Source organism: Dermacentor silvarum, chromosome 10, assembly GCF_013339745.2.
Source record: "Dermacentor silvarum isolate Dsil-2018 chromosome 10, BIME_Dsil_1.4, whole genome shotgun sequence".
NCBI lineage: Eukaryota > Metazoa > Arthropoda > Arachnida > Ixodida > Ixodidae > Dermacentor > Dermacentor silvarum.
Genome location: NC_051163.1, coordinates 85,512,930 through 85,540,622, shown reverse-complemented (window position 1 = coordinate 85,540,622; position 27,693 = coordinate 85,512,930). Strand labels below are relative to the sequence as shown.

The 27,693-nt window shown below is 47.3% G+C and overlaps 2 protein-coding genes across 2 annotated transcripts in view; both read left to right on the top strand.

Moving 5' to 3' along the window:
- LOC119466238 (XK-related protein 7-like) overlaps positions 1-12,568 on the top strand; it is a 169,618-nt gene extending 157,050 nt beyond the window's left edge. The window contains exons 6-7 of the mRNA XM_049656837.1: positions 1,600-1,703; positions 12,413-12,568. Of these exons, the coding sequence (XP_049512794.1) occupies positions 1,600-1,703; positions 12,413-12,502 (194 nt within the window). The 3' untranslated portion in view covers positions 12,503-12,568. The remainder of the gene's footprint in view (positions 1-1,599; positions 1,704-12,412) is intronic.
- A 6,617-nt stretch (positions 12,569-19,185) lies between these two features.
- Positions 19,186-27,693, top strand: part of LOC119431675 (uncharacterized) — a 49,416-nt gene continuing 40,908 nt past the window's right edge. Inside the window, exons 1-2 of the mRNA XM_049657749.1 lie at positions 19,186-19,349; positions 22,844-23,081. The gene's annotated coding sequence lies outside the window, so the exon portion shown is untranslated. The remainder of the gene's footprint in view (positions 19,350-22,843; positions 23,082-27,693) is intronic.

Here is a 27,693-nt window from a genome sequence, read left to right as displayed (position 1 = left end):
ACGGCTGGCTTCTAGACAGCGCTTTCATCCCCTTCAGAATTTTCGATACAATTACAAAAATTGATTTATGTCACGGATAACTCTCTCCTTTAATGCATTTGCTTGTTGGCACCACCCTAGCCAAAGTCGGAGCATGGAGGCCAGTGTCGCAGCATGATGCAGCGACTGTCGGCCACTGCTTGAGTTTGTTCATGAATGTACGTCCATTGATAGAAACTACGAAAGATATGCTCGGTTGAGGAGGGCAAGAACACTATTCGTCTCTTCTTTCCCAGGTAGTGCAGCTGTTATTTTTGTACACTGGACGGTTGCCAAAAGAAATTACTTGCACCTTCGCTTTTCTATTTTAACTTGGCAAAGTCCGCATAAATTTTATTTCAACACGTGTGTCCCATTGAAACGGTAATACGAACTCGTCCCGCAATTCGCGGTACTTCGACTGATTGAGCTGGCACAACTGGCACGACCAAAGACTGTCTACATCTCTCTGTATATTCGCCCACATGAGCCTCTGCAGATGTTTATTATAATTTCACCAGAAACCATCATCGCCACCAGCGTCCGGGCTCGGGACTGTCATGGTACATGTGGAGAAATTTCGGAATGAATGTATCCAGCACAACGAACTTTCCATTCTTCAACTGTGGATCTCCGAATCATTTCTATGGTTTCGTCAGCTGTACCATTAAATGTGCTAGTTTGAGCGGCAATCTGGATAACGCGTGTGCATTGGTTAATCCACTGCCCTCACGGTGAAAGCACCTCGAAATCCTACTGCTGGAGATCATTTATCCAAAGCGCCAGCTTTCCTTTTGGTCCCGACAGACTGAGGAGATAGGTCAGGGTCTGATGTAATGCGCAGGATGGATAACCGGTGGACCATTAGAGTTACCGAGTGGATACCAAGAGAAGGGAAGCGCAGTCGAGGATGGCAGAAAACTAGGTGGGATGATGACGTTCGGAGATTTGCAGGCGCTAGTTGGACCCAGCTAGCGCAAGACAGGGATAATTGGAGATCGCAGGGAGAGGCCTTCGTCCTGCAGTGGACATAAATATAGGCTCATGATGATGATGATGATGTGTATTATCATTTACGCTATCACTTATTCACATTGTGCGACTAAATTGCGACTCGTCGTCGTGAGCAGGCCTCAGAATTATCCAGTTGGATCGCTCCCGCTAGTAGGCCACTTCACATGAACACTTGTAATCTTACACATAAACAGCAAAATTGTTCCTATAACACATTCTTGTTTAGATCGCTTGTATAGAGCCCGCAACGCAAAATATTTCTCATGTTAAGCAACTAAGGATGTTCGTTATCAATTAGAAGGCATTATTCACGTGACGGTAGAAATACGTCTTCGTCGATTTCGTTTTCCTCCTTTTTTTCAGTTTCCATTAGTATTTGATGTTGCGCTAGAAATAGTGAAAATATGTATCTTCGATAAATGTCGAGAGGAGAGTATTTGAAATAGATATAGCATACCGTCTGTGAACGGTGTGCTTGCGCATAGTCACTATGAGGCCGCTGAACTTTGGCCTCCTCCAGTGTCTGTAAATCTGCAATTATTACCACTCCTCGTTCTATGGTGGCAGGGGTGGTTGCCATGGCCTTATACAACTGGCTGTACAATGCGGTCTGCAGAGTACCCCTGTTCCCCAGCAGAGTTTCCCAGATGAAAAGCGCAGCACGACAGCAGGTAAGCCAGCCTGTGAAGAATCATTGGATCACCTTTTATAGCATGAGCCAGTGTTGGTAACCTAGCAAGAAGGTCGCTAAATTTAACCAGTTTCATTCACCTTGACAACTTTGACTTTTTAGATTCCAAGTGACATATTTATCGATGCATCTAACCAGTGAATTGTCCTGGCAAATTGTCCTTAGGGGACTTTGGCTATGCTTAAGTGCGTAGCGCCCACCATTTTTTCCGAGTGATATGCTGCCACCATTTATTGCTGCTTCGAAACACACAATCATGATCAAGCCGTCAGGGCGTATCAAATGTGCAGTTTTAGGCAAAGCACAGTATTGAATTCTCAAAGCGTTTCAGAAAATTGGGGGTTGTTTTCTGTTCTTACAATACGACTGTTGAATCCCCACCACTAGATGTAATTAAGGGTTTAGTTTAAAATGTCATAAGGAAGCCGAAGATATGGGAAGTAATGAAACGCCAAAATGACCTAATTCATATCCAGTCGTCGTTATCAATTTGTGAGTTTCCCGTAAACATGGATTGTTTTGGGCAGCCACCTTCTTACCGTACGTAGAATAAATAAAAGAAAGTAGGTTATCAGCAAGAAGGGATCACCACCTATATTTACCTCCAAGCAGAACAATTCTGGGTAAGAAAGCTTCATGTGAGCTTTAATTTATCTTACGTTCTGCGCATTAGTCACAAAACTCTAATCGGGTAGTGTGAAGCTTGTTTATCGGAAGAAAAAAAATACAGACTTCCATACCTCTTGCGTAATGTACATTATCTTAGGTATCTTAGCTATATAAATGCATACTTACTGTGCGTCTTATATTCATCTCTTTATTTTTCTTAGTTAAATGTTTCCCCGACCATGGCGGCCGCAATTCGATGGGGGCGAAATGTGAAAACACCCGTGTATAGATTTAGATGCTCGTTAATGAACCCCAGGTGGTCCAAATTATTCCGGAGTCCCCCTCTACGGCGTGCCTCATAACCAGATCGTAGTTTTGGCACGTAAAACCCCTAAATTTTAATTTTTAATTTAGTTGGATGTTTTATTGCTTGTGAAATACTTTCCTTAGTTAGATCTTTTATTGCTTGTGAAAGATGACCGCGTACGGCGTTTTTATATTTACTTCTGAAACAAATATTTACCTTCATCAAAAGTTTCAATATCTACTCAGCTATTAAACTGGTGCACTGAATTACTCATAATTACTTTCCGACATTCGCACTTCGCGAAATTTAAAAGGAAGCTTTCACTCGGGGGCTCCTATATAACTTTAGGGTAAGGGTGAAATCTTGTTTCTCGACAACCATTACACCGAATATCAAGATGTTTGTTACCTTTAAAACAGGAAGTTAAAGTCTAGTCACTGCCGGGTGCGGATTTTTTATTTTTGCAGATTTGAAATAAAGAGTGTTGAAAATGGAAAAACTTCAAGAAACGAAACTATCAAGTTGACAACTCTGTAATGAAAAGTGGTATAAAAATTCTGTAAAGTGTTTCTAATATTGCATTCAAGGACGACAAAACGAATTTATTATACAGTCCCGTGAATCATATTACTAATTTCTGAGTAGGCGATTTGTGAAACCCATGAAAAGCTTTTCACGAATCTACATTAGTTGCAACTTATTATATCAAACTTGTCTGATTTAGATGCTCTAACGTATGCAGTTGGTAGAAATGCGATGTACCTATCTTTTACATCATAAGCTGTTATGGGCTCATTCCCATAGTCGTTTCGGTTCGCGGTGGTGTCCGCCTCCTCCGCTGGTGACCGTAACCGCTATCGCCGGAAAAGCGAAAAAAATCACAGCATATCCACGGGGTGAATGATGATGAGTGGGCGAAGCTCCGGAGAGAATCATCGGATCTCCCGCTTAAGGGGACGCTAGCACAAACGCGTTAGAAACGTGCAGTACTCTCTAGTAAGGGGGAGCGGCCACAGCGTCTTACGCAGCCATTTACACATGCCGGAACGTGCACCGCGTTTGCCGACGCCATCACATGACTGCGGAGAGAGTATACCCCCCGTATTCATAAACGCTCCTCGACTTAAACTTGACTTGCCACCGCCTTGGGCAGCACGTTCGAAACGCGTTGAAGGTAAGGCGGAGAGGCCACAGCGTCTTACACCAGCTTCTTACACGGGCCGTAACGCGCTAGCACAAACGCGTTAGAAACGCGCTAGAAACGCGGCCTTTCGTTAATGTTGGCTATTTATTGCCATCGTGGTGCGTGTGTCTATGTTCGCTTCGTGGCGTAGTGGGCTAACGCCGCGCGCTCGGAAGCGAGGGGTCCCTGGTTCGATTCCGCGCTACGGACACAACTTCGGAATTTTTTTTCTCATTTTTCTCAGACTGGTTACACACTACTACTACGACGACGGGGACGGAACGGGTGCCGCTATAAGGAGCTTCGCTCCTAAAAAAGGACCCGGTCTCCGCGGGGACCGAACCCAGGCCCACTGCGTGGGAGTCGGATACTTTACCATTGAACCACGCAAGCGCTTCCTATCAGGCAGCGGGAAAATACCCTATAAACGTGCCCTAGGCAGGCGCGAAGGCGCAGACGACCTGAGCCTCCGCGAGTATGTTGGCGCCATCTAGTTAAGGTGCTTGCAAACGCACCGTGCCTGGCATGTAAGTTGCATACACCAATTGCATGCTGCATGTAACTGGACCTGGTTCACTCAAGCAGGCTAGGTGACTGTTTGTCACCAGCCCGTTTTGAAGATTCCAATAAACAATCATGATCATCATCACAAACAACAACGTACGGTGCCACGGGTCAAGGAATGTGAGATGTGCGCCACGTATTCTGGATACCTCTTCGGTACACGTTATGGCATCTCCTCGCAAAGTACGAATCACTGCTGAAGAAGTGAATCATAGATATACGTGCGCGGCTGCAAGCACGCTTGATAGGTCTTATCAGACTGCTGTGTAGAGACCAGTAGAAGCCGCATCTCGCCGTCGACGCCGGGCGCACAGTTCAGATTTTTCTCGTCAAAACGAGGCGAAGAGACTTTGCCGCGAAGAACCTGTTGTGCGTGGTGCCGAAATTGGAGCTACTCTTGAGCCACTCCACCAGCTTAAGCTTTGACTGTGCTGCGCTGTGCCGCGCAGGCCTGTGACTTTTTGTGCAGAGTCTGGTTTTGTACACATTGTGCCTTTATCTTTTTTTCACACTTACTAATTTGTATAAAAATTCAGGCCCTAAATGGAGATTCCGCTTACAGTCACAAAAATTAAACTTGCTCTCTCCAGTGCAACACATTTCATTATATTTGTTTGGGGGTTTTCTCAGAAATGAACTTTTGCGTTTTACATACTGTAAGGAAGATAACGAACGTCGGCGCAGAGTCAGCAGCATCGGCAGCATCAAGCGCGCAATCAGAGGCTCCAGCTAGAGGACTGTGCTCGGTGCATCCTAGAACCGGCTGTTGCTACGAACCTCAATAAATCTCCTTTATATGTGGTGGAGGTGCGGGGTATCGATCCCAGTACCTCTCGCTTTATAAGTGGTGGAGCCGTGCGGGGTAACGTTCCACTCTACCATCCTGGAACTTCGTTCGCGGACGCTACCCTCTGCCATACCAACGCCGACCAGCAGACGCTTCCATCACACCCGTCTCTTGCGCTGGCACCGTTCGCCAGCGGGAGCCTCCCATCTTCAGCGGAACCGACGACAACGACGTTCCAGAGTGGCTGTCGTCCTACGAACGGGTGAGCATTCACAACAAATGGAATGACTCGCACAAGCTGGCTTACGTGTCATTCTATCTCACGGTCGTGGTCACTGTTTGATTTAGAAATCATGAGAGGGATATCCGAACGTGGTCGGCGTTCAAGACGTCGATTACCGAAGTATTTGACCAACCGCCGTCAGGAAACTCCGAGCAGGGCAGCGTTTGCGTACACACGCAGAGGACACAGGTGAGACGCTCCCCAGCTATATAGAAGACGTTATCGATTTGTGCAGGCGCGCGAACGCTGCCATGACGGAAGCGGGAAAGATCAAGCACGTCATGAAGAGAATCGATGATGACGCCTTCCAGATGCTTCTTGCCAAGGACCCGCGCACTGTTGGCGACGTTATCAGCTTGTGCCAGAGCTATGATGAATTGCGTAAGCGGTGAGCTCTGACAAGGCGACATCCCACACCTAATGCGGCGTCACCCTGCAACCTGACCACCAGCCCCGAACAAGCCTCCCTGATAACCCAAATCAAGGATTTCGTCCGCGAAGAAGTCGCACGACAACTACCTCTTGTGTCCATCACTCAGGAGTCTGCCAGCGCTTTGCCGTCTCCTCTCCGTAATGTGATCCATGAAGAGGTCGCGAAAGTGCTGCCGGCTATTCGCCAGCAGGATGCCGGGGCTACACCGCTCACTTATGCTGCGGTTGCTGCAATGGCCCCTCGCAGTGTGCCGGTACCACGTTTCCAGCAGCCTGCGCACCGCCCTCCTCCTCCCGTTCCCTGAGCCAGCACTGCCGTCGCTAACCCGTCGCGTACTCCGGACAATCGCCCAATGTGCTTTGCATGTAGGTATCCCGGTCACGTCGCAAGGTTCTGCCGCCGCCGATCGCAGGCGTTCGATGACGATCGACGAGCGCCCTATGTGCCGCCCGATCCAAATGTGCCTTACGGACCCTTCGATCCATCACCAGCTCGCTCCCAGACTAATCGCCGTCCTCGCTTCGAACGCCTTCGGTCACCCTCCCCACGTCACCAATCGCTTTCCCTATGCGTCGGTGACCCGTCTCTAACGAAGAGGGAAACTAGACGACGCAGTTCCTGAGGCCAGAACTGCGCAAGGGTCTAAATGCCGAAGTCCTCCTCCTTTACCTGCCAATGTCATTTATGTGTTTGTCGAAGATGTCGCTACAGTCGCCCTTGTCGATACCGGTGCCGCTATTTCAGTTATGGATGCCAGCTTTTGCCGCTCGCTTGGTGAAGTGACGACGTCTCTGTCTGGATTGTCGCTTCGAACGGCAAGTGCTCAACCCATTCGCCCTACCACTGCTTGTACAGCCCGTGCAGGGCATTTATATACAGGGCATTTTATTTATACAGGGCATACAGGGCATTTTATACACGATTGAGTTCATAGTTCTTTCATCTTGCTCCCACGCCGTTATTCTAGGATGAGATTTTCTCTCGCGCCACAATGCCATCATCCATTGCGCTCGGGCTGAGATTGAACTTTCCCACCTTGGTGACCTGGCCTCGGTCGATGATGCTCATCCTGCCGCTTGACTTCTCGTGAAAGAAGACACCTGTATTCCCCTGTGCTCTTCAGCATTCGTACCAGTCTCGTGTAGTGCTATATCCCACGGGACGGTCTTATTCATGCCCTCTCATCACTTTGTTACCCGAAAAGCGCTTCCTTTGCCTTTTGCAGTTCTTGACCTCGCCGCCGGTGTCAGCACGATGCCCATTTATAATCATATTTCATCGCTACTATCACTGCTCCGCCGCCAATGCTTGGTTACGTCGAGTCGGTCGATTCAACACGAATTGTCTCCATCCTCGACGAAATGCCTTCTACTGCCGTCCATGAACTGAGTGCCCTCTCCGTAGCGGACTCAGCATGAACAGATGTGTTCAGCCCATTCATCGCTGAAGATCTGACACATTCGCAGCGATCTCAACTTATCACCATCCTTCAGCACTTCCGCCGTTCTTTCGACGTTGCGCAAACATCTCTTGGCCATGAATCGACAGTCGAACATCACATGGACACTGGTTCTCACTCGCCGCTGCGACAAAGACCGTATCGCGTGTCCGCTACGGGAAAGTCGCGTCATTGCAGAACAGGTCGATGACATGCTTCGTCGAGGCGTCATGCAACCTTCACAGAGCCCATGGGCCTCTCCTGTGGTCCTCGTCACAAAGAAAGACGGTTCCATCCGCTCCTGTGTTGATTTTCGACGGTTGAACAAGATTACGCTGAAGGACGTCTACCCATTACCATCGCATCGATGATGCTCAGGACTGTTTGCAGGGAGCCGAGTTCATTTCTTCGCTGGATTTGCGGTTAGGCTACTGGCAGGTTCCGATGACAGAGGCCGATCACCCGAAAACTGCCTTTGTTACACCAGACGGCTTGTATGAATTCACTGTCATGCCTTTCGAACTTTGCAATGCACCTGCTACGTTCCAAGGAATGATGGATAACGTTATGCGTGGCCTCAAATGGAAAATCTGATTTTGCTATCTTGACGACATTGTGGTGTTCGCCCCTGACTTCGCAACGCACCTGCTCCGCCTCCAGCACGTACTCACTTGCTTGTCCACCGCCGGGTTGCAACTTAACCTGAAGAAATGTCCATTTGCTGTTCATCAGCTCACAATTTTAGGCAATGTCGTGTCAAAGGAGGACATTCGCCTGGATCCCGAGAAGCTACGTGCTGTTACTGCGTTCCCGACACCTACCACTAGCAAAGAGCTACGCCGTTTCATCGGCCTCTGTTCTTACTTCGGGCGATTACTTCGAAACTTTGCGTCAATTATATCGCCTCTCACGTAGCTCCTTGGTGGCACTAGCGATCTCTCATCATGGTCTCCAGAATATGACGACGCCTTCACAACCTTGCGTCGTCTTCTCACGACGCCACTCATTCTTCGCCATTTTGACCCTCCAGCGCCAACCGAAATCTATACCGATGCAAGTGGTGTAGGCCTTGGGGCTGTGTTGACACAACGTCAACCTGGCCACACAGAATACGTCGTCGCATCCGCGAATCGCACGTTAACAAAGGCAGAGACAAATTAAAGCGTAACAGAAAAGGAGTGTTTGGCCATTGTGTGGGCTCTTGGCAAGTTTCGCCCATATTTATACGGCCGATCTTTTGACGTAGTGACCGACCACCGCGCACTATGTTGGCCATCAACGCTAAAAAAAACCATCGAGCCCCTTTGGCCGCTGGACACTGCGAATTCAAGAATATGACATCCGCGTGGTTTACTGTTCCGGGCGAAAGCACTCCGACGCTGACGCGCTATCCCGATCACCGCTTCCCCCGAAGGCCAGTGACGACTCCTCCTGCGAGTGCACATTGTCATCTCTGAACTTTGACACTATCGCTGCTGCACAGCGTAATGATCCCTGGACTGCATCTCTGTTCGACCTTCTCTCGGATACGTCGAAAGTTCCCGTGTCACCAACGCTTCGGTGCCAAGTTCCTCATTTTGCGATTCGAGACGAGCTACTGTATCGACGCAACTTTGCCCCAGAGGAACGCACATGGTTACTCGACATTCTGAGAACTTTGCGATCAGAGATCTGCTCCTCGTTCCACGTCAACCCTCAGTGTGGCCACGCGGGAGTCTTCAAGACCTACGAAAGACTTCGACACCACTATTACTGGTGGGGAATGTACAATTTCTTTCGCAACTTCGTCCGCTCTTGTCATAAGTGCCAATGCCGCAAAGCGCCACCGCACAACTCCGCCGATAAACTCCAGCCTTTACAAGGCCCATTCCGACGCTTTGACGGTGTGGGCATAGATCTTTACGGGCCACTTCCGTTGACTCCTACCGGCAACAGGTGGATAATCGTTGCGGTAGACCATTTAAGACGTTATGTGGAGACTGCTGCTCTACCAAATGCTACAGCACAAGAGGTCGCCAATTTCATACTACGCCGTTTTCTCCTTCGTCATGGAGGTCCACGTGAATATTTAAGCGACAGAGGCCGCGCCTTATTATCTGAAGTCATCGAACGACTGCTTGCTGAATGCGCTATTGTTCATCGTAAATGCACTGTCCATCACCACACACTAACGGTACCACGGAACGCTTCAATCGAACTCTTGGTGACATGCTCGCCATGTACGTCTCACTTGATCACTCTAATTGGGACCTAGTTCTTCCATTTGTCATCTACGCCTAAAACACCGCGACTCACCCTTTTACCTTCTTTACGGCCGTTATCCTTCCCACACAATCGACACCATTCTGCCCTACCTGCCGGACCCATCCGGATGCCTACGGATCTCGGAAGCCGCCAGACACGGCGAAGAATGTGACCAGCTGGCCCGCCGATTCACCTCGGATGACCAGAACCGCCAAAAAGCCGTTCACGACGCCCAGAACTCGACTCCACCTTTTCTCCCGGGCACCCTCGTCTGGTTGTTAGTAGCACACCGCACGCCTGGGCTCGCTTCAAAAATCCTTCCGAAGTAGGAGGGTCCATACCACGTTTTCGAGAGAACATCACCCGTTAATTACCTGATTGAGCCGCTCACGTCGCCATCCGACATGCGGCGTCGTAACCGCGACGTCGTCCACGTTCCGCGTCTCAAGCCGTATCACCGTTCTACCGTCTTTCCGACAACTAAGTCGCCAGGATGGCTCCTTTATTGCGGCGGGACCCTTGTAAGGAAGATAATGAACGTCGGCGCAGAGTCAGCAGCATCGGCAGCATCAAGCGCGCAGCAGAGGCTCGAGCTAGAGGACGGTGCTCGGTGCATCCTAGAACCGGCTGTCGCTACGAACCTCAATAAATCTCCTTTATAATACATTTAAATAGCTAGCATTCGAGGTGGCCCCGAGCTAAAGCTTCTCATAAGCCGAGTAGTAATAATTTCATATGTCTGCTTAGCAGAAATTCTATGACCCCATTAGCGCTCGACCTCAATTTCGCGACTGTTAAATGTTCCCAGAAGTGAATATTTATGTAGTTAATTAGTGAGTATTTTTAAATATTTACACGGAGGACATTGCAATTTATCGTGCAAGTGCTGTCTGCATTTTCAGGTAATTCATCTGAACAGGCCACGCGATGCTACAAGGGGTTTGAAAAAAGCCTTGGTAATAAAGAAAACCAGAAATTCTATATCGCCAAGGGGATACTCTACCAATATTAGCTATATATGAGAGTGTCTTCTTGGGCGAGTTGGTACATGCTTATGGCACATGGACAATGTGGTGCGTAGTACATGGCACCTATACTTTTGACAGTGACTTTCTTGGGGGCTTTTCGAATTACTTTCGGTTCACTGACATTTCCCTGCTCCAATAAGGATTACCTGACCCAGAGCCATTCTTCTGCTGAGCTTAAAGGACACTGTTCTTTGGCCACTATGGAGATGTACTAAGCCTTGAGAAATAAAGCCTGGCCATGTGCGCTTTAATTTCACTGTACGAAAAAAAAACAGCAATCTCACTTTACAACTTTCATATGTTATGTCTTCAACCAAGTAAAGCAGCCTCGTATACTGCACGTTATCTTACTTACCACATGCGTTAAAACTGAGGCGTAAGAAGGAAAGCTACATACGCAACATATGTGATATATGCAACATATGTGATATATGCCAGTCTGAACGTAGCATGTCACAGCAGTGAGTGGCCTGCAACTACTACTGTCCTTTCCCTGCTTCTTGGCGCGTTACTGACTAGAAGAAAGATCAGGATCTCCTCGATTATTTTAATCAAAATTATCAACTTACTTCAAGCACAAAAATAATTGGAGGTTTTTTTTTTCTTTTCTTATATCCATCACGCCTATAAGCGTGCAGTTAGGTATGTGTCAGAAGGCTATTGTTGTTATGATAAACATATCTTCGTTCTCGGCAAATTTTGCCACTAAAATATCTGACAACCCCATTAACACGCTACCATTCAGAGCGACCTTGGTAAATAAATGAACACGACGTCCATCCTTCGGATTTTGCAGCGAAATGAAGAAATAAAATGTAGATGTGTAGAGTGAACTATACAGTGTGATTAAACTTACTTTTCAATCTTTGTGAACGTATAGTTGCTTCCTAATACGTAAGCGAAATTAAGAGAAAATATCGCATGAGATAAGAGATGCAACAAACTGTAGGTTGGGTATGAAGTAATGCAGATATAGCAGTTCTGTACGCAATTGTTAGAACATCTATAGGGGACAGATATGATACGTATGAGTTTAGAGGTTACGTAGAGTTCCTCCAATGTTCAGGGAGTTTGGCCAAATTTCCATGTATATAATATTGATATATGTCATATCCATCAGGCGATTTTAGCGAAATTACAATGTAGATATTATTTATAAATGTCATATCCATCAAACTTGTTCGCTTCAAGTTTCTGAATGGGTGCAGATTTAAAGCTATGATTGTCATTTTTCATTTCTGTTCTAGTTGCATAGTTGTAAGCGTGATGCTTCAGATTCTTGTTTTAATTTAGCTACTGTCTACAATTTCTAAACAAATTCATGGCCTAAATCCACATTCTGTTTTCAACATTCCGCATATTTCAACTGTTTATTATAAAACTCGATGCAGTCTATGCACGCCAATTGAAGGGATTTTTCGTTCCCATGCATTAAGAGAATAGTTTCTTTTACGCTTTCCCTTAAATGTTACTGGCACATAGCCACTTCGACAAAGGTACCGCCGTTGGTTCCCGCCTACGAAAGTATGTTCTAAGATCAGATAAGCTCAATGCGGTATATCTGCAAGACAAAGAACTGGGTTGATGATGTCGTTTACCACGAACATCATACGTGCAGTCTAAAACAACGCCGTCAACACATCCCTTCTCATGTATTCTGCATGCATGGTTGAGTGCAATGCTGATTTATGGCTACATTGTGCACGTGTACACCGGTTCAAGTGAAACCGGCCAAATGTGGCTTGTTAAACCTATGAATGCGCGCTAATGCGGAATACTGCATGTGACAAAAAAATAATTCTCTTTACTGCAGGGCGGAGACCTCCTCGAAAGCGTTGAAATAGCAAACCACACCGATCATAGCTTAAGCGAGCGAACGACACTGCCTGGTCGAAGCTGTTGACAAGACTTTCCAGATGGCGGCAACACAAATTCGAGAGCGCCCAGTAAAGTGGGAGTGTTGCAAAATGGTATAATATATCACTTTCATTTTTATTTGTAAAACTGTGTTCATGTGTTTGTGTATTTAGGTATTGCATGCATCGTACAGATTTTCGTTATTTCAGGAATACGAGACGGACCTGCAGTCATAGGAGATTAGATTTTACAATTAGTTTTTTATGTGGAAATGTCTACAGGGGGCGGTCCTCGTGTTCCACACATTCATAGTTCAAGAGGCACACCTGACCTATATACTAGCTAATTAGTCGTATACGTGTGCATATGTTACTGCCATATGTTATTAAAAATACGCATTCACAGCTGGCAAAGTTTTCAGTATATATTTCCAAACCTCAAGATCTTATAACGCTACGCATGTATCGAGCCTGGAATGGCACATAGGCTTAAAACCGTGACCTTGGTTCAATAGGCACTCAATGAACAATTAGGCAGACATCGTTTAGTGGCACACACCAAGGACATGTCGAGTAACAATTTTCTTCCCAGCTCGTGATAAAAACAGGAGGTAATAGCGCAGGAAGCATGGCCAGGCCAGTTAAAATCTGGCAGGTAGGGGCATCCCCTAACCACGCACTGTTACACAGTATCTATCCAGAGATAGAATCGTCCAATGTTTACGAGCTACACTCAGGCCTAGCCAACTTGGAGCACATGTTCTGGCGGTGCCCCGCGCTACGCGACGGCGTCGCGTCGTCCAAAAGGGAGGTGTCCCGAAGCAGCCCCGATTTTGAGGCACAGCTATTGGCTGTCCATCAGGCCCACGACGCAACAGAGAGGCTCGGCCTTTCTGTACCGAGGTGGGAGAGGCCCGCTACGGGCTGAAGTGCGTTCCGAAGGACCTCAATAAAGCTTTATCATACCATACTATACCATACTAGACCCTGCTGACTTCGCAGAAGGTGGTAGCACCGGCCCCAGACTATATATACTTGATTATCACCTAGAACTATTTCAACACAACCTAAAATGAGTGGAGCCTTCCACATTGTAACTTTTGTAGTGAGCCTCTGCCCAAAAATTTGTTACCCTTGAGTAGAGTACAGCCATGGAGGCGCTGCGAAGAGAATCATGCACGTAGACAAAGTGGCCTTCTCTCATTGTTGCTTCTTTCAAGGACATTAAATGTTTTACTCAACCATCCTATACATTGCGGGCTTCCTAGAAAATGATCAACACTCTCAACAATATGCCCCACGTGCTTGGTCTCTGCCGCTTAGACGACAGACCTTTCTCGAAAGCGAAGGCCTTGGGACCTTAGCCTTGAAACTGCAACATGCGCATCTTTAAAGCAGCAGACTAGACGAGCGCTTGTGACTACATACACGTGTGAACACTCATCTGCGGATAGGCGCACACTGTCTCCCCTTCTTCCTTCTCATTCCTTTTCCCCCTTTCTCATTCCCCTAGTGTAGGATAGCCGATGATGAGTGGCCTCCCGGCGTTTCCCCTTATAGTTATCTCTATCAAAAACGTTCTGTTTACCCAGGGTGAAGACTGCATGACACTTCATCAAACTATTGCCTCTAAAATAGAATGTCCGGTTTCTGCTAATAATATTGACGTCATTCATCGTGTTCCGTCTGCTTCTGATACAAAGCATTTGCTTGTCCGATTTCACTCTCGAGCCTTGAAAACAGAGTTCATAGGCAAAGCCTGAAAGGTACGCCTTAACACTAGTGACATAGGATTCAGCAAAGCACGAGGCAAAGCTGTTTTTGTCAGTTGACCACCTCGCGCCACAGAATAAGCAATTATTCAGCAAGGCCTTGCAACTCAAGAAAGAAAAAAAAAGTGTTTTTTTTTTTCAAGGACTCACGACTGGGTCATCAAGGCGAGGCAATCTACTGATAGCAAAGTTTTTCGCATAAGGAGTGTCTCGGACCTCGCGATTTTCGATGAAATTGAGTATGCGTTCTTTTTTTTTTCCTTGGTTCCTCGTATTCTGATCTGATCGCATGTACATTTCCGTTAACGATATTCAATCCTACTTTTCGCATAACTCTCATTCCACGATTCATTTCAATTCACGTAGTCTTCGCAAATATTTTCGCGATTATCAGTTACTTTTCTTCTTGCCTTCATTCTTTCTCAATTATATGTTTTTCTGAGACATGGTTGAGTGATTCCGATAAAAATCGTTATGGTTTACCATCATACAATTCAGAATATTGCAATCGCATTCCATCACAACATGGTGCCTCGGCCATGTTTATTTGGTCCGACATTAGATACAAGCGTAGGCTTGATCTGCACTTAAATATCTGTGATTGTGAGTCGGTGTGGATTGAGGTTGACAACTCTGTAATAGGCATTGATAATAACATTGTCTTTGCTACCATTTAGCGGTCACCGAATTCACCAATTCCTGCTTTTTTTGAAGCACGACACTACTATTGGCATTCTTTCAAAGGAAAAAAGTCCGTTATCATCTTGGGTGACACTAACAATAATTTAATTGTTGCTTCCTCCGCTCATCTAACTCAGTATGTTAGCTGTTTCCAAATTTGTGGTCTTGACACTCTACTCTCCCTTCCCACCCGTTGCACTAATAATGGTTTGAGAACACTTATTGACCACGCGCTTTCGAACCTTCTTCATCCTACCTCCGCATTCACTCTGAGCTGTTCAGGAAAGTGACATGAGTCTGTTGTTGCCATTAGGGTCGCGCCTTGCGTGTGGATCGAGCATGAGGAGCTCGGTTATGCTCGTAGAAGTACCAAGGAATGCGCCGAAAGCAGAGGCTCCAGCTACGTTTTCGACAGAAAAGTAGGAGCTTCGGAGTACTACAGCATCGCAGGGAAGACGGGTTTGTAGGTAGGCAGCGCGACAGAGACGCCGAGGGAGTCAATACACTTTCGCTGGAACAGGTAGAGAGCGCACGCGGTGGGCTACAAACGGGCAAGAGCAGCGTGGTGGCCGTAGCGAACAAGGCTGCGCTTGCAACAGACGGGAACGGGCCATGAACACTGTCACGTTCTTGTACGGCCACGCACGCACTCGGCGATGCCGGAGCAGGGGCTACTTGGCTGTCAAAACCAGGTGGTGGGCGAAGGGCAGCTTTGCCATTGTCAGGATCCTTCTTAAATGGAGTTGGCACAGTGTGGCAGGCGGTCTAGAAAATGTGACTGCGTGCGCTGATGGAAGTGTGGTGAAGGAGGAATGGAAAGGTACCCCACAGCGAAAGCCTGGAAGAATGGTAGGAGTGTCTAGATTTTAAGGAGCACTTGACGCGGCTGGCAGAGGCTGAGCTGTTGTGAGTGACGAAGGTGTTAAGCAACCTTGTTGCGAGGCAGTAAGCAAGTGAGTAGGCACTGTCAGGTGAGGTAGGGCTAACACGATCACCCATCATATGCATGTGGCCCAGGAGGCCGGGCATCACAGCGCAGAGTAGGAGGAAGCATGGCTATGATGATGCGGTGCCGGTCCCGTGGCGACGTGATGGCACGTAGGGAAAATTGTGCCTCCAGCTTGGTGAGCCAAATGGTCTGGCGTCCTGGCCAGAACCCTGGCTACGGTGGTAGCTCTATGTGATGCAGTGTAGCTTAGTTTCTCAGACGGGAACGTAAGGTTTGACTCGGTGCTTGACGGCGGCCCGCTGAAACTTATGGAAGGCGCTGTCCCATGGTCCAGTGTCGCCACTGTCAGAGGTGCAAAGAAGAGATGTTGCCACGTGGAGATAGATGAACCCACTTTATTTTCCAGCTCGCATGCTGGTTCCACTCGCACTGTCTTGGAGCACTTCGTCGTCGTCGGCGCATCGGAACAGCGTCGCCGCCACAAGTGATCGCACGGGAACTGTAGTATTGTTTCTTTTAAATCTCGGAGAGAATGTCCATCATAAATGATTTACATGAATAGGCAGTGCCAAATCAAGAAGCTGTATAGCATTATCATGCGGAACTTCATGAATGAAACTCAGCCGTCGTCCTCTTTGTATAAACAGTTTAACTATCTTCTTTCCTGCTCAACAGTCTCATTGTGAATCATCAAAAGGTAATCAACTACGTCACCGAACAGTTTTATTATAGGCCTTCCGAATCTTTTTCTATAACCCTATTTACATTGCAAGAAAAATATGAAAAGTTATCACCAAGAGGTGGCACATGGGGACCAATAAATATATCACATTGCACAGTACAAAGCCCCCCCTCCAGAGAGCGAGGATATAGGCTTCAGGTAGAAGCTAAGCAGCTACATGCAGCTTTCAACAGGCATAATACACTTGTTAGGAGACTAAATACCATTGCTTTTGCTCAGCAATACAGTTATTTACAGACGAAAGTAGTTCAGGATGAGGTAGGAACAGCCTGCTTACGCGCGCCTAGTACGACTGGGGACACACAGCGAATTTCCGGGATAAATGCGTCCCATAACTTCATTTTTAATCGCTAGCTAAAGAAAAGCACTCGCAATCTTTGAAGACTTTCTTTGAAGTGTCTTCCTTGATGAGTTACTCCCACTTTTCGTGTGCGGTAAGCTTCTATCCTCTTTTGTGGGCCTATCCTGAGATTTTAAGGGCTAAAATTGTAGCCGGTGAGTTTCAAGATTCAAGATTCATTTTATTTCTCCAAGAGAAAAAGGCCCGGGACAAAAAGCTGCCTTGAAGCAGCTTGACGGGGTCCGGGGCCCCGTCAAGCTGCTTTGCAAGGCGTATCCCCATGGAATGGTTTCCAGGATGAAAACAGTTTGGAGATACGCGCCATTAAACTAGCCATAAAAATGCATTGTTGGTCCACTTACTTTTTTACTAAAATGCTCTTTCACGCGGTGAAGCCGAAAAGTAAGCGGAACGCCCACGTATTTCGTTTTACAGTTTGGGAAATATGTCGCAACTGTTGTAATTCTGGAAATTAAATTTTAAGTTGATACTTATTACAAATTCACCAGCTGCCATTCGTAGCTGTGGCGCAGGCTCTGGCCGCGTTACCAGAAGTCCTTCTTAGCGTTTGCTTCGTCCCCTCTGACTGTTCTAAAAAGAAGCTCGCTACATTTGGTTGGTGCAAGACATCTCTTACTTTGACACAGAGTGCCACCGGAACTTGTCCGGTTGGATTCGGAGGATGACAACGACCATTCGAATATTCCATCCAGCATGCACGTATTGCTCAAGTTCTTGCACATTTTACACTGTTACAACATTACCTCGGCCATTTATTGCTTTAGTGTTCGACAACAACGAAATCAATACTGCTCTGCGGAGAACGCTGTACAAACTACATACAATCAATCATCCAAACATAGTCTCGCTCTCAGCTTCTCTCATTACTTTAATTAAATAACCCGCCGCGGTGGCTTAGCGGCTATGGTGTTGCCACCACCCTTCTTACTGGCCCTGCAACGCGAAAACGCATTAATCCCGACAATTAAAATCACGAAAATTCGCACTCATTCAGGTTGGTGTATATTAAGACAATGGCATCCAAGTGCAATAACGCCCACTCAAGGTACATCTACAATGTGTGCCGATGTTCTACTTGGAATGCTGACATGCAGCACTTCAAATACAACGTGACGCGAACGTTCAAATGCCCACGCTTGTTTTCTTTCTGGCCAGTCCGCAAAAGTATCTTAACTTTTCAGAAATGGTCAGCTAGTTTCTATAAGGCGTCTTTGCGGTCTATATGAATCGTATAGGGGCGCCTTCGAACTTCCTTACTACTATGAGCCAATTTCGCATTCATACGAAGCGATAGTGCGTATCTCTAGCTCGCTTCTTTGTCAAGCAGAGCAGTAGCTTCATATAGATAGAATTTAGATAGAATTTAGATAGAATATAGATAGAATTTGTTGTTAAAGTCTTATTAATGTGTATCTTCACATCTTTAAAAGGACTTTTCTTTTCCTAACCACTTGTCTTGAAGCTCACCGCCAATAAAACGCACACCTATATGGGGAGTTGCGGATTGCTTGCACCTAATCTTGTGAACAGCCTAAATTACTTGCTGATTGTGTGAACCCGCCGCGGTGGCTTAGCGGTTTTGGTGTTGCGCTGCTAAACACGAGGTCACTGGGTCAAATCCCGGCCGCTGCGGCCGCACTTCCATAAGGGCGAAATGCAAATAGCGCCCGTGTCCCGTCCACCAGGGGCACGTTAAATATCCCCAGTTGCTTAAATTTTCTCCGTAGTCCCCAACCACGGCATGCCGCATAATCAAATCGTGGTGATAACCTAAATGAAATAAATATTGGGGGTTTTATTTTCGAGAACCCCGACATAAATGTGAGTGACTCCTCAGTGGGAGACTTAGTATTGATTTTCACCACATTAGGTTCATGAACATGCAACTAGGTGTTAGTACACGAGCGTGTACTTTGTGCGAAACGCGATCATGATCGAGCTCAGCACCACAGCGTCAGTGGCCACTAAGCCAGCGCGACGGGTGTCATTCGCCTGCGTGCTGGCTTCATATCACACAGGGACAATGGTGCAATAATGTCCCATGGCTGTACGCCAATCGGCAGCCCTTGGAGAGCAGACACATCCTCAGTTCTTACGTCGGGTTTGATGCAGTAGTCAACAATGAAATTGATTACAATAGAGTGCCGTCCACTGCGCATGCGTAGGTGGGTATCACCTATAGATATGGTGTTGTGGCTCGAAGCAAAAGAAGCAATGACGTCTGAAATGACGCCATCAGCGCCCGATCGGGCACTTTTCGCCACCGCCAACAAGCAGGATTCACGACAGTGGCAATGCGTTCTCAGTCTCTATTGACAGCGCGGGCCTAAACGACATACGTCTTGAAGAACCACGTCACAGCCCGACTAGGAATTGCTAAACAGCAAAGGTAAGCCTTCACGCCCGTCAGGGCACGCGAAATTCGCTTCTTGCCCCATGAATAGTGTACAGTGTACCACTTTGGCGTAGCCCTTCTTTTGTGATTCTTTAAGCCTCATTCACACTGGGCTGACACGAAACCGATTTTGGTCGGCCGACTGTTGGCGAAAGCGTATTCCTTCCTTTAAACCACAGGATGCAGCGCTTTCCTTCCTGTAAGCTGTTGTCGCCAACAGTCGACAGACCAAAATTGATGTCGTGTGGGCCGAGTGTGAATGAGCCTTTAGCGCGCATGAAAACGACGCTCAGCTGCATTCCCAAGTAGATGCTAATTGAAGCGTGCCTTTTCGAGCGTGCGCACCACGGCAATTTTGCCCATTAAAAGTGCGTTGCGCAAACATCACCTATACTCCAGGATAATTATAGCTGACCAGGTAACAAACCACAGAAAAAGTTTACCTGTCACGTTTGGGTGCTTCGAGATGGCAACGAAGTTAATTTTGCAGAATTCATGGGAACTACAAGGCACGGTGTATCCCGTAATATTTCCCTCCCGCGATGCAAAAGAAAAAGGTTAACAATGTCTGGGTTTCAGTTAAGTTACTGCAGCAGCACGCGCAGCCACCTGGCATGTAGACGGGGAGGTCTAAACAGTGGGAGTTGCAGCCAATGGTCGAGTAAGCTCACCAACAAAACAATGAACACGGCATTCGCGTGCCCGCATCACGTAATGCAGCGTATGCCGTCGGCACTTGGAAGTGCCAGTTTATGGCCAGCAACAAACCACGTGATCGGCGCGAGCCATTTTGAGGGCAGGCGGCGCGTGGCAAGGGAGTGAATCTGAATCTTGTTTCTGCAGTTCCGCTACTCATCCACACAGGCCAGCGATCACACAAGACCCACCCCGGGGCCATGCAGCAGCTCGACTGATGCAGTTCGGCCACACCTATCGTGCTTCGATTACTTCTGTCCGAACCGGTACTTCCACGCTAGCTGAAAGAATGCGCTTAGGAACTCGGGATGCTGCCAGCCGCTAAGTTTACGAAACCAGCGGGAACGCGCGGGAACCGCTCGAATCGGTTCGATTCATTGCGGTAGCCACAGAACGAACGGTAGTCACGTAGTCGGCTGATCGGCACATGACGGCTTTGGCTTACTGCTTTCGAGTCAAATTATGTAACAGCGTGTGCTGAAAGAAAGAAAGAAAGTCGGGACGTCAATGGTGTCACATGACTGTTGCGTACCACATAACGCGGATCGCTGTGACTTGTGCAGTATAGGCATGCCGTTGGCTCGCTGCGCGAGTGAGGCATAATGTGTGATGGCATATAACCAAAGAACGCAGTTATTGCGATTAAAAACGCTCGAAAGCATGAGTTTTCAGGGCGTCATAAAACGATGAAATCTGTGATTTTATATTGAAAGGAAGTAGGGGCATTTTAGTGTTATGTGCAGGCAAACCTTGATGTGCCTAGGCGAATTAACGGCTATGTAAAAGCAGTTTTTAAGGGTATATTTGTAGAAAATTCTAGCTCTCTTGGTCAAATTAGAGCTTTAGAAATATTAAGATTCGCTTTTTCCTTATTTTCGTGCGTTTCACGAGGCACACGCGTTGTCGTCGGTGATTCAAGCACCTTCTTTATATTTGGTCAAAACAAGTATCACGCTACAGGTTACGTACATGCAAAGTTTAAACTGCGTTGAATATGCCACTATGGCTTATGTGCGTGTATAACAAAGAGATACAGAAAGAAAAGGAAAGACAATGTGGCTAGCCAGTGTAAACACCAGCTGGCTTCCCTGTGCTGAGGAAAGGGTTAACGGCAATAAAAGGTGATAGAACAAAAAAAATTTAAATGAAGTGAGAAAAAAATCCCACAATGACGCAATGCTACGCTCTACAACGTTCAAAGTGGGAAGCACGATTCACAAGCCCTTAAGAATTTCAGCAGAGCCCTTACGGCCTTGAGCGCCGAAATCCGTATGGACCAGAGTCGTGGAACTTTTTCCTCTGTGCAAGGGCGATCGACCAGTTTTTCGAGCGTAGTCGCGAGCACGTTTCTTACCCCATTGAAACGGGGTGAGTCACAGAGAATATGCTTGATCAGTTGCCACTGAGTAGATCACTGTCCTCACTGCCAGTGTCACTCGGGTGACTAGACCACATGGAGCAGCCGCTGTTGACGTGAAAGGACGCGGCACCCCTCCAGGTGACTCCACATTCATCGCCGAGGTTATGGGAGCGGCGTCTCCCATAAAGTATACCTTCATATTCGCAGAGACAGAAAAGCAGCATTCCACACAAGACACACTTCGTCGTCGTCTTCCATGCGTGTATAAATTATTTGGCTAAGGTACCATCATAGCTTCAGTCATAAGAGAGTATTGTTTTAAAGTGTGTGACTTAATAGCAGGGCAATTTAAGTCCTCAGCGCAAGAGCTCGAAAAAAACACGTTCTCCGCAAATAGGGTTGCCTGCCACGGAAGCATAATGCCCTTTGGCGTTGTGCTAACCCTGACGGCTCGGGAGCGAATCCAGGCTGTGGTAGCCGCATTTCGATTGGGGCCGAATGCAAAAATTCACTTTCCCGTGTATTTGGTGCAAGGTAAAGAACCTCAGGTGGCCAAAATGAATCCAGAGTCTCCCCAACCTGGCGTGCCGCCTAATCATACCGGCGTTTCGGCGCATAAAACACCTGAATTTATTATTTTGAAAATTCGGCTGTGATTCTTCAAGATCGCAGAAATCAGCGTTTTGTTTTGTTTCTTTGTCCCACCCGCACAAGTCACAGCAAGCATCAGGCTATAAGAGATTATATTTCGTTGTTCATCGTTGATAGCCTTGATAGTATACATACATTGGGAGAAACAAACACTGATCGATTGATTGATATCGTTATCTACACTTTAAAGCGAAGTTTTCTTGGCCTCTTTTCTGAAATTTTATTTCTGCTTCTGATCGCTAGCGACTTCCTGCGAGCGCACTCCATTCGGACTACACATCTGCACCATTTACGCACACTTGACAGCCCTGATTATCTGATCGCTCTGGCCATCTGTGGAGCTTGACTAAAGGTGGTCCGGTTTCAATGCATTCTTCTCCAGAGCTTTGAAAACTTCGTTTACACAGACCGGTGTGAGGGATGTGTTTGTCAATGTGTGTGTGTGTGTGTGGAAAGCTGGCTCTTGCACAACGTGACGCCATCGTTTAGCCAAAAAGCGCAAAGGCTACGAGCGTTTAGCGAGAAAACAATAGAGAGTTTTAGATTAGGGGGATGCAAGCGTAGGGGCCCGCTAGCGCTCGGAGCCGCGGTACTGCGCACGCGCAGACCGGTCTGCGCGTGCGCAATAGCGTGGCCGCAAGCGCTAGGGGGCCCCTACGCTTGCGTCCCCCTAATCTAAAACTCTCTAATGTTTGTGGCGTTGACGTGTTCTCATAGCCCGCCTGTTGATTTTCCGCCTGCTGACCCGGTCCCGATGCCGTTCTTTTCATTCACGCGGCAGGCATGGCTTCATCTAAGAGGGACGCCGGCGTCAGTGTCCTGACTCCGGACTACATGGCCCTGCTTCAGAGCCTGTGCACAATCACCCGAGCCGAGCGTTAACGATGTCACCGCTATCTTCAAGGAATTCCGCCGTTCTTTGGATGGCAGAGACCCGACGCCTTCTGTCTCCGCATCCTCGAGGTTGCCGACTTTCCCCTGTCCATCCAAAAGACGCGGCGGCAAGTCCGATAAGAAAGGTGCACATGCGAAGCCTAAAACTAGCCGCATTTATCTACAGTCACACGAATTTATTGTCGCAGCTGGCGACGTATTGTGCGACGACCGCCTCGGCATTACTACCGCCTATGCGTGACGTAGGGCTCACCCAGCCAATCAACTCATCCTATTTTGTTCAACCAGCAAATGAGCGCGTGCCTGACGGTGCTACTGTCACCGAGGCGATGCTGTCGCCAATACGTCGCCGAATACGTCCCCTGTTCTCGGCCTGGCGTCATCCGGCGTATGTGTTAATTTCGCACGATTAAGGTGACAAGCAGTCTTTATTCAAGGACAGTGACAGGTGTCACTGCTTGTTGCTGCAATCGGTAGCTCTTAACTGCCACGCAAGCAGATTTATGTTGGTATTGAATTCATCGGTAATTGTGGCCCTTGAGATAAACACATTCAGTTGCGTCTGTTCGCACCGAAAATAAGTCTTTCTGTGGAGAAAAAGAATATCAATATTGAGGAGTGCATGTGGCTAAACGCAGCGATAACGTGAGCATTCGCTCTTCGTAATTCCCTAGGGTAACGCCTTAAATAGTACTGAACTGCCAGCTATGGCTGCCCAGTTACTGCATCCAGTTGCCTGCTGTAATTTGAAAGAATTCTTACTTTCCAATGTCCTCCCTTGGTCATTAGCTGACATGACGCCACGCCTTCGTAATTGCCGGTACCGGCCTCTCCTGGAAACGGTGATTAGAAACAGAAGCATACGAACACTTACAGATATCTTACCTTACAGAATGTACTGTTAAATAGTCGCACGTAGTTTACCAATATTTCTCGAAGAAACGGGAAGTACGAAATAGTATGATCCTAAATGATTAATCCTTCACAACTGGCTCAGAAGCTGGCCGTGCGATTTTCGTTAATGATCTGATCATCAGCCTATATTTATGTCCACTACAGGACGAAGGCCTCTCCCTGTGATCTCCAGTTACCCCTGTCTTGCGCTAGCAATTATCCTGTGCCCTGTTAGTTACCCCTGTCCAACTTGCGCCTGCAAATTTCCTAACTTCATCACCCCACCTAGTTTTCTGCCGTCCTCGACTGCACTTCCCATCTCTTGGTATCCATTCTGTAACTCTAATGGTCCACCGGTTATCCATCCTACGCATTAAATGGCCGGCCCAGCTCCATTTCTTTCTCTTAATGTCAACTAGAATATCGGCTATCCCCTTTTGCTCCCTGATCCACACACTCTCTTCCTGTCTCTCAACGTTAGACCTAACATTTTTCATTCCATGGCTCTTTGTGCGGTCCTTAACTTGTTCTCGAGCTTCTCTGTTAACCTCTACGTTTCTGCCCCATATGCTAGCACCGGTAGAATGCAATGATTGTACACATTTCTTTTCAACGACAGTGGCAAGGTCCCGGTCAGGATTTGGCAATGCCGACCGTATGGACTCCAACCCAATTTTATTCTTCTGTAAATTTCTTTCTCGTGATCAGGGTCCCCTGTGAGTAATTGACCTAGATAAAGGTACTCCTTTACAGGCTCCAGAGGCTGACTGGCGATCCTGAATTCTTGTTCCCTTGCCAGACTATTGAACATTATCTTTGTCTTCTGCATATTAATCTTCGGTGAAAAGTGATCTGATATACTCATAAAAAGGTTTGCACGCTTTGGGGCTTATCATGTCCCACGACAGCAATCGTCATCTCTCTTGCTAGCCTTTCTTCCATTTAATGCTGTTCGCCTGGTATTTGCAGGCTACGAACGACATGCGCGTCAACAGCGTCACACAGCATTCTTGACGGGAAAGTAGCGAGCGCATAGTTTTCAAGAAACTAAACGTAAGCAAGCCAGCTGGCGATTATTGTTGTGGGACAAGATAAGCCCCAAAGGGTGCAAAGGTTTTGAATAGTGCACTTGCAGCTGTTCATAATAACGATAATCAAACTACCTAGCCTCGGTTTACGCAGCAGCACATACGGTTAAATGCGCTGTTCGTGCTTACGCGGCGCGTTTATGTTGACTGTCATCGTAGCGCAAAAGCGGGCTTGTCACGTGCTTATTTTAACGGTGTGTTTTCTTGGCAGGAGTCACCGTAAATATTTTTGGCGTCAAGCAATCATCGCGCAAATCCTCGAAATGACGATACTTTGCCGTTTTGGCCATACCTAATCACAAGGAAAGTAAAATATACTGGCGTCAGGCAATCATCACGCAAATCCTTGAAATGACGATACTTTGCCGCTTTGGCCATACCTAATCCTAAGGAAAGTAAAATATGCTGGCATCAGGCAATCATCACGCAAATCCTTGAAATGACGATACTTTGGCGTTTTGGCCATGCCTAATCATAAGAAGAGTTGGCATAGAACGCTTAGAAAGGTTCGCTTTATTAAACGAATTGCACTCTTCATGGCGCATATTTGTTGCAATGCAGAAATTTTGGTAGCATTTGCTCTGGTCACTGAGTAATAATATAGAAAATATGGCCTGCAGCCTGGACACCTGCGTAGTACGCCGGATTGCGTAGCTTATTTTGTGTGGGAGTACGGCCTGCGAGATTGCGTCTGCCGTATATTTGTTTACCCAGGCCTGCCGTTTCGTGCGCGCCACGTGCAACAGCCTCAGAAACACGAAGGGCCGACACCTGCCCGTGAAATTCTACATATTTACAGGAATGTAGTGCAAAAAATATCGGAGACAAGCGTGCACCACTGCTGTGTTTGGCAGAGTGAAGTTGCGTTTGTTCGCGTTCGCATCACAAAGCGTTTTTTTTTTTCAATTTTTTTTTTCATTTTGCTAGTCAATCGAGGCGACTCTCCCGTACAACTGGGGCCCAATATTAAAGTGACAATGGGGCTCATGTGATTAGCTGGGCGCCGGTATCAGTGGCAGTTTTGTTTCATGCAGATACAGCGAGTGCCACTCTATGTTATCACTGCAGGTTAAAATCAGAGACATTGGATTTGACAGACTAAAAAGCATGAAGAAACACGCGTGAAAAGCCGTCCCGCAAGTACTTCACGCGGCCCAACTATAGTGACGTTCCTGACGTCCCGAAACACATGGTGAATTTATACCGCCGGCATACAGGCATGTTTTATCGCGATCGAGTCCAATCCATATAGAGTGCTTCTACACGCGCATTTTCTACCCGAATTTATGATCCGGATCTAGTCGATCGCGAATGTAGGCTGTCGTCTGCACCGACACTCGCAGTGCGCTCAACAAACTCGATTCGTATTGCTGCACTCTGCCGCAGCAACCATTCTTGACCGCGATAAAAAAAAACATTATCCGCACCGGGCTTCATCGTGGTCGAAAGTTCCCCCATGGCACCGGTATTAAAGAACGATCCAAAGCTAAAGTGATAGAAACCACTGCTGCCCTCCACTCGCAACACTGCTAGTGCAGTCAAGATTTCACACTGTATGGTGCGCATTCTTTTGCCAAATGGGCTACCTAATAATACACATTTAAAGCACGCAACTGCTTGCAACTTCCTACAGCAGACATATGGGCAATCTGGACGCATGCATAAGCATCCCGCGCGCACGAGCAAACGCGAGAAAACACAATGTGCGTAGCACGCAGAAATCAACCGGTGCTCACTGCGTCACTCAACGCACATCGAACTAAAGCTGCAGCGATATTCTCGTCGTCACAAGCAGACTGTCATGACTGAGCTAAAGAGCGAACCAACGACGCTGCCACGAACAATAGCAAGCGGTCAGGAAAATGCCAAGCTTTGTTTGACATTGCAACTTACTTGATTCTGCGGAAGGCGGTTATCCGTGCCTGCCTGTGCTCCTTTTCATACCAATAACCGAGGAAACTGTAGAACTTGGCAGGTGGCTGTAGACCCAGTATGTCTCGCATTGTTATGGCAGTTCACCAAGCAAGAGTACCGTGCTCCTTGGCTACCCAACCGTCGAGCCATCGCGAAACAATAATGGAACGATGAGCACGTTTACAAAAGCGTGATCGCGAGCGCCTCACGGCGCCAGTGGACTGTTAGGTTGGCCTAACGGTACCAGTGCACATGTCCCTCCGCTTGGGCAAGGAGAGGCTCTCTGACGTCTGCCGGCAAAGCTGACATTGGGAGCCCTAAGCATGGTTCCTTGAATTGGGATCACACCCTAAGTCTGTGTGTGCACGCCCTCGATGCCGCCGGAGTTTTAACCATAGTTTCGCCACATACGCGCTCACCGTCGCGTCGGATGTAGCCATGACACTTGGTAGCCTCCGTGGCGCAGTCACTGCGCAGCAGCGTATAGGCCTTACGTGCTTGCTATCGCTGCCACTGCTTCGTCCTTCGAGCGAAATAATAAATAAAATACTACGCACATTTATGCACTTGTACTTATGGATGTGCAATAAAGTTACCAGCGCTTCTTAGAATGCACACACACAGCGCAGTGTGTGTGGTTCTTCCCTTGTGTCCCGTCTTGAAGCGCTGATTTTTTTTTTGTTACAATACACGCTTCACTTTCATCTTAGGAGCAATTGCTTTGCAAGAGGGATGAACCAACTTTTTTTCATATTTTGCGGGCTTTATTATGTCGGCAAAAATGTTTACGCAACGAACAGTAATTTGCAAGTTGCTTAAATAATGTTCCTGGAGCATCCTA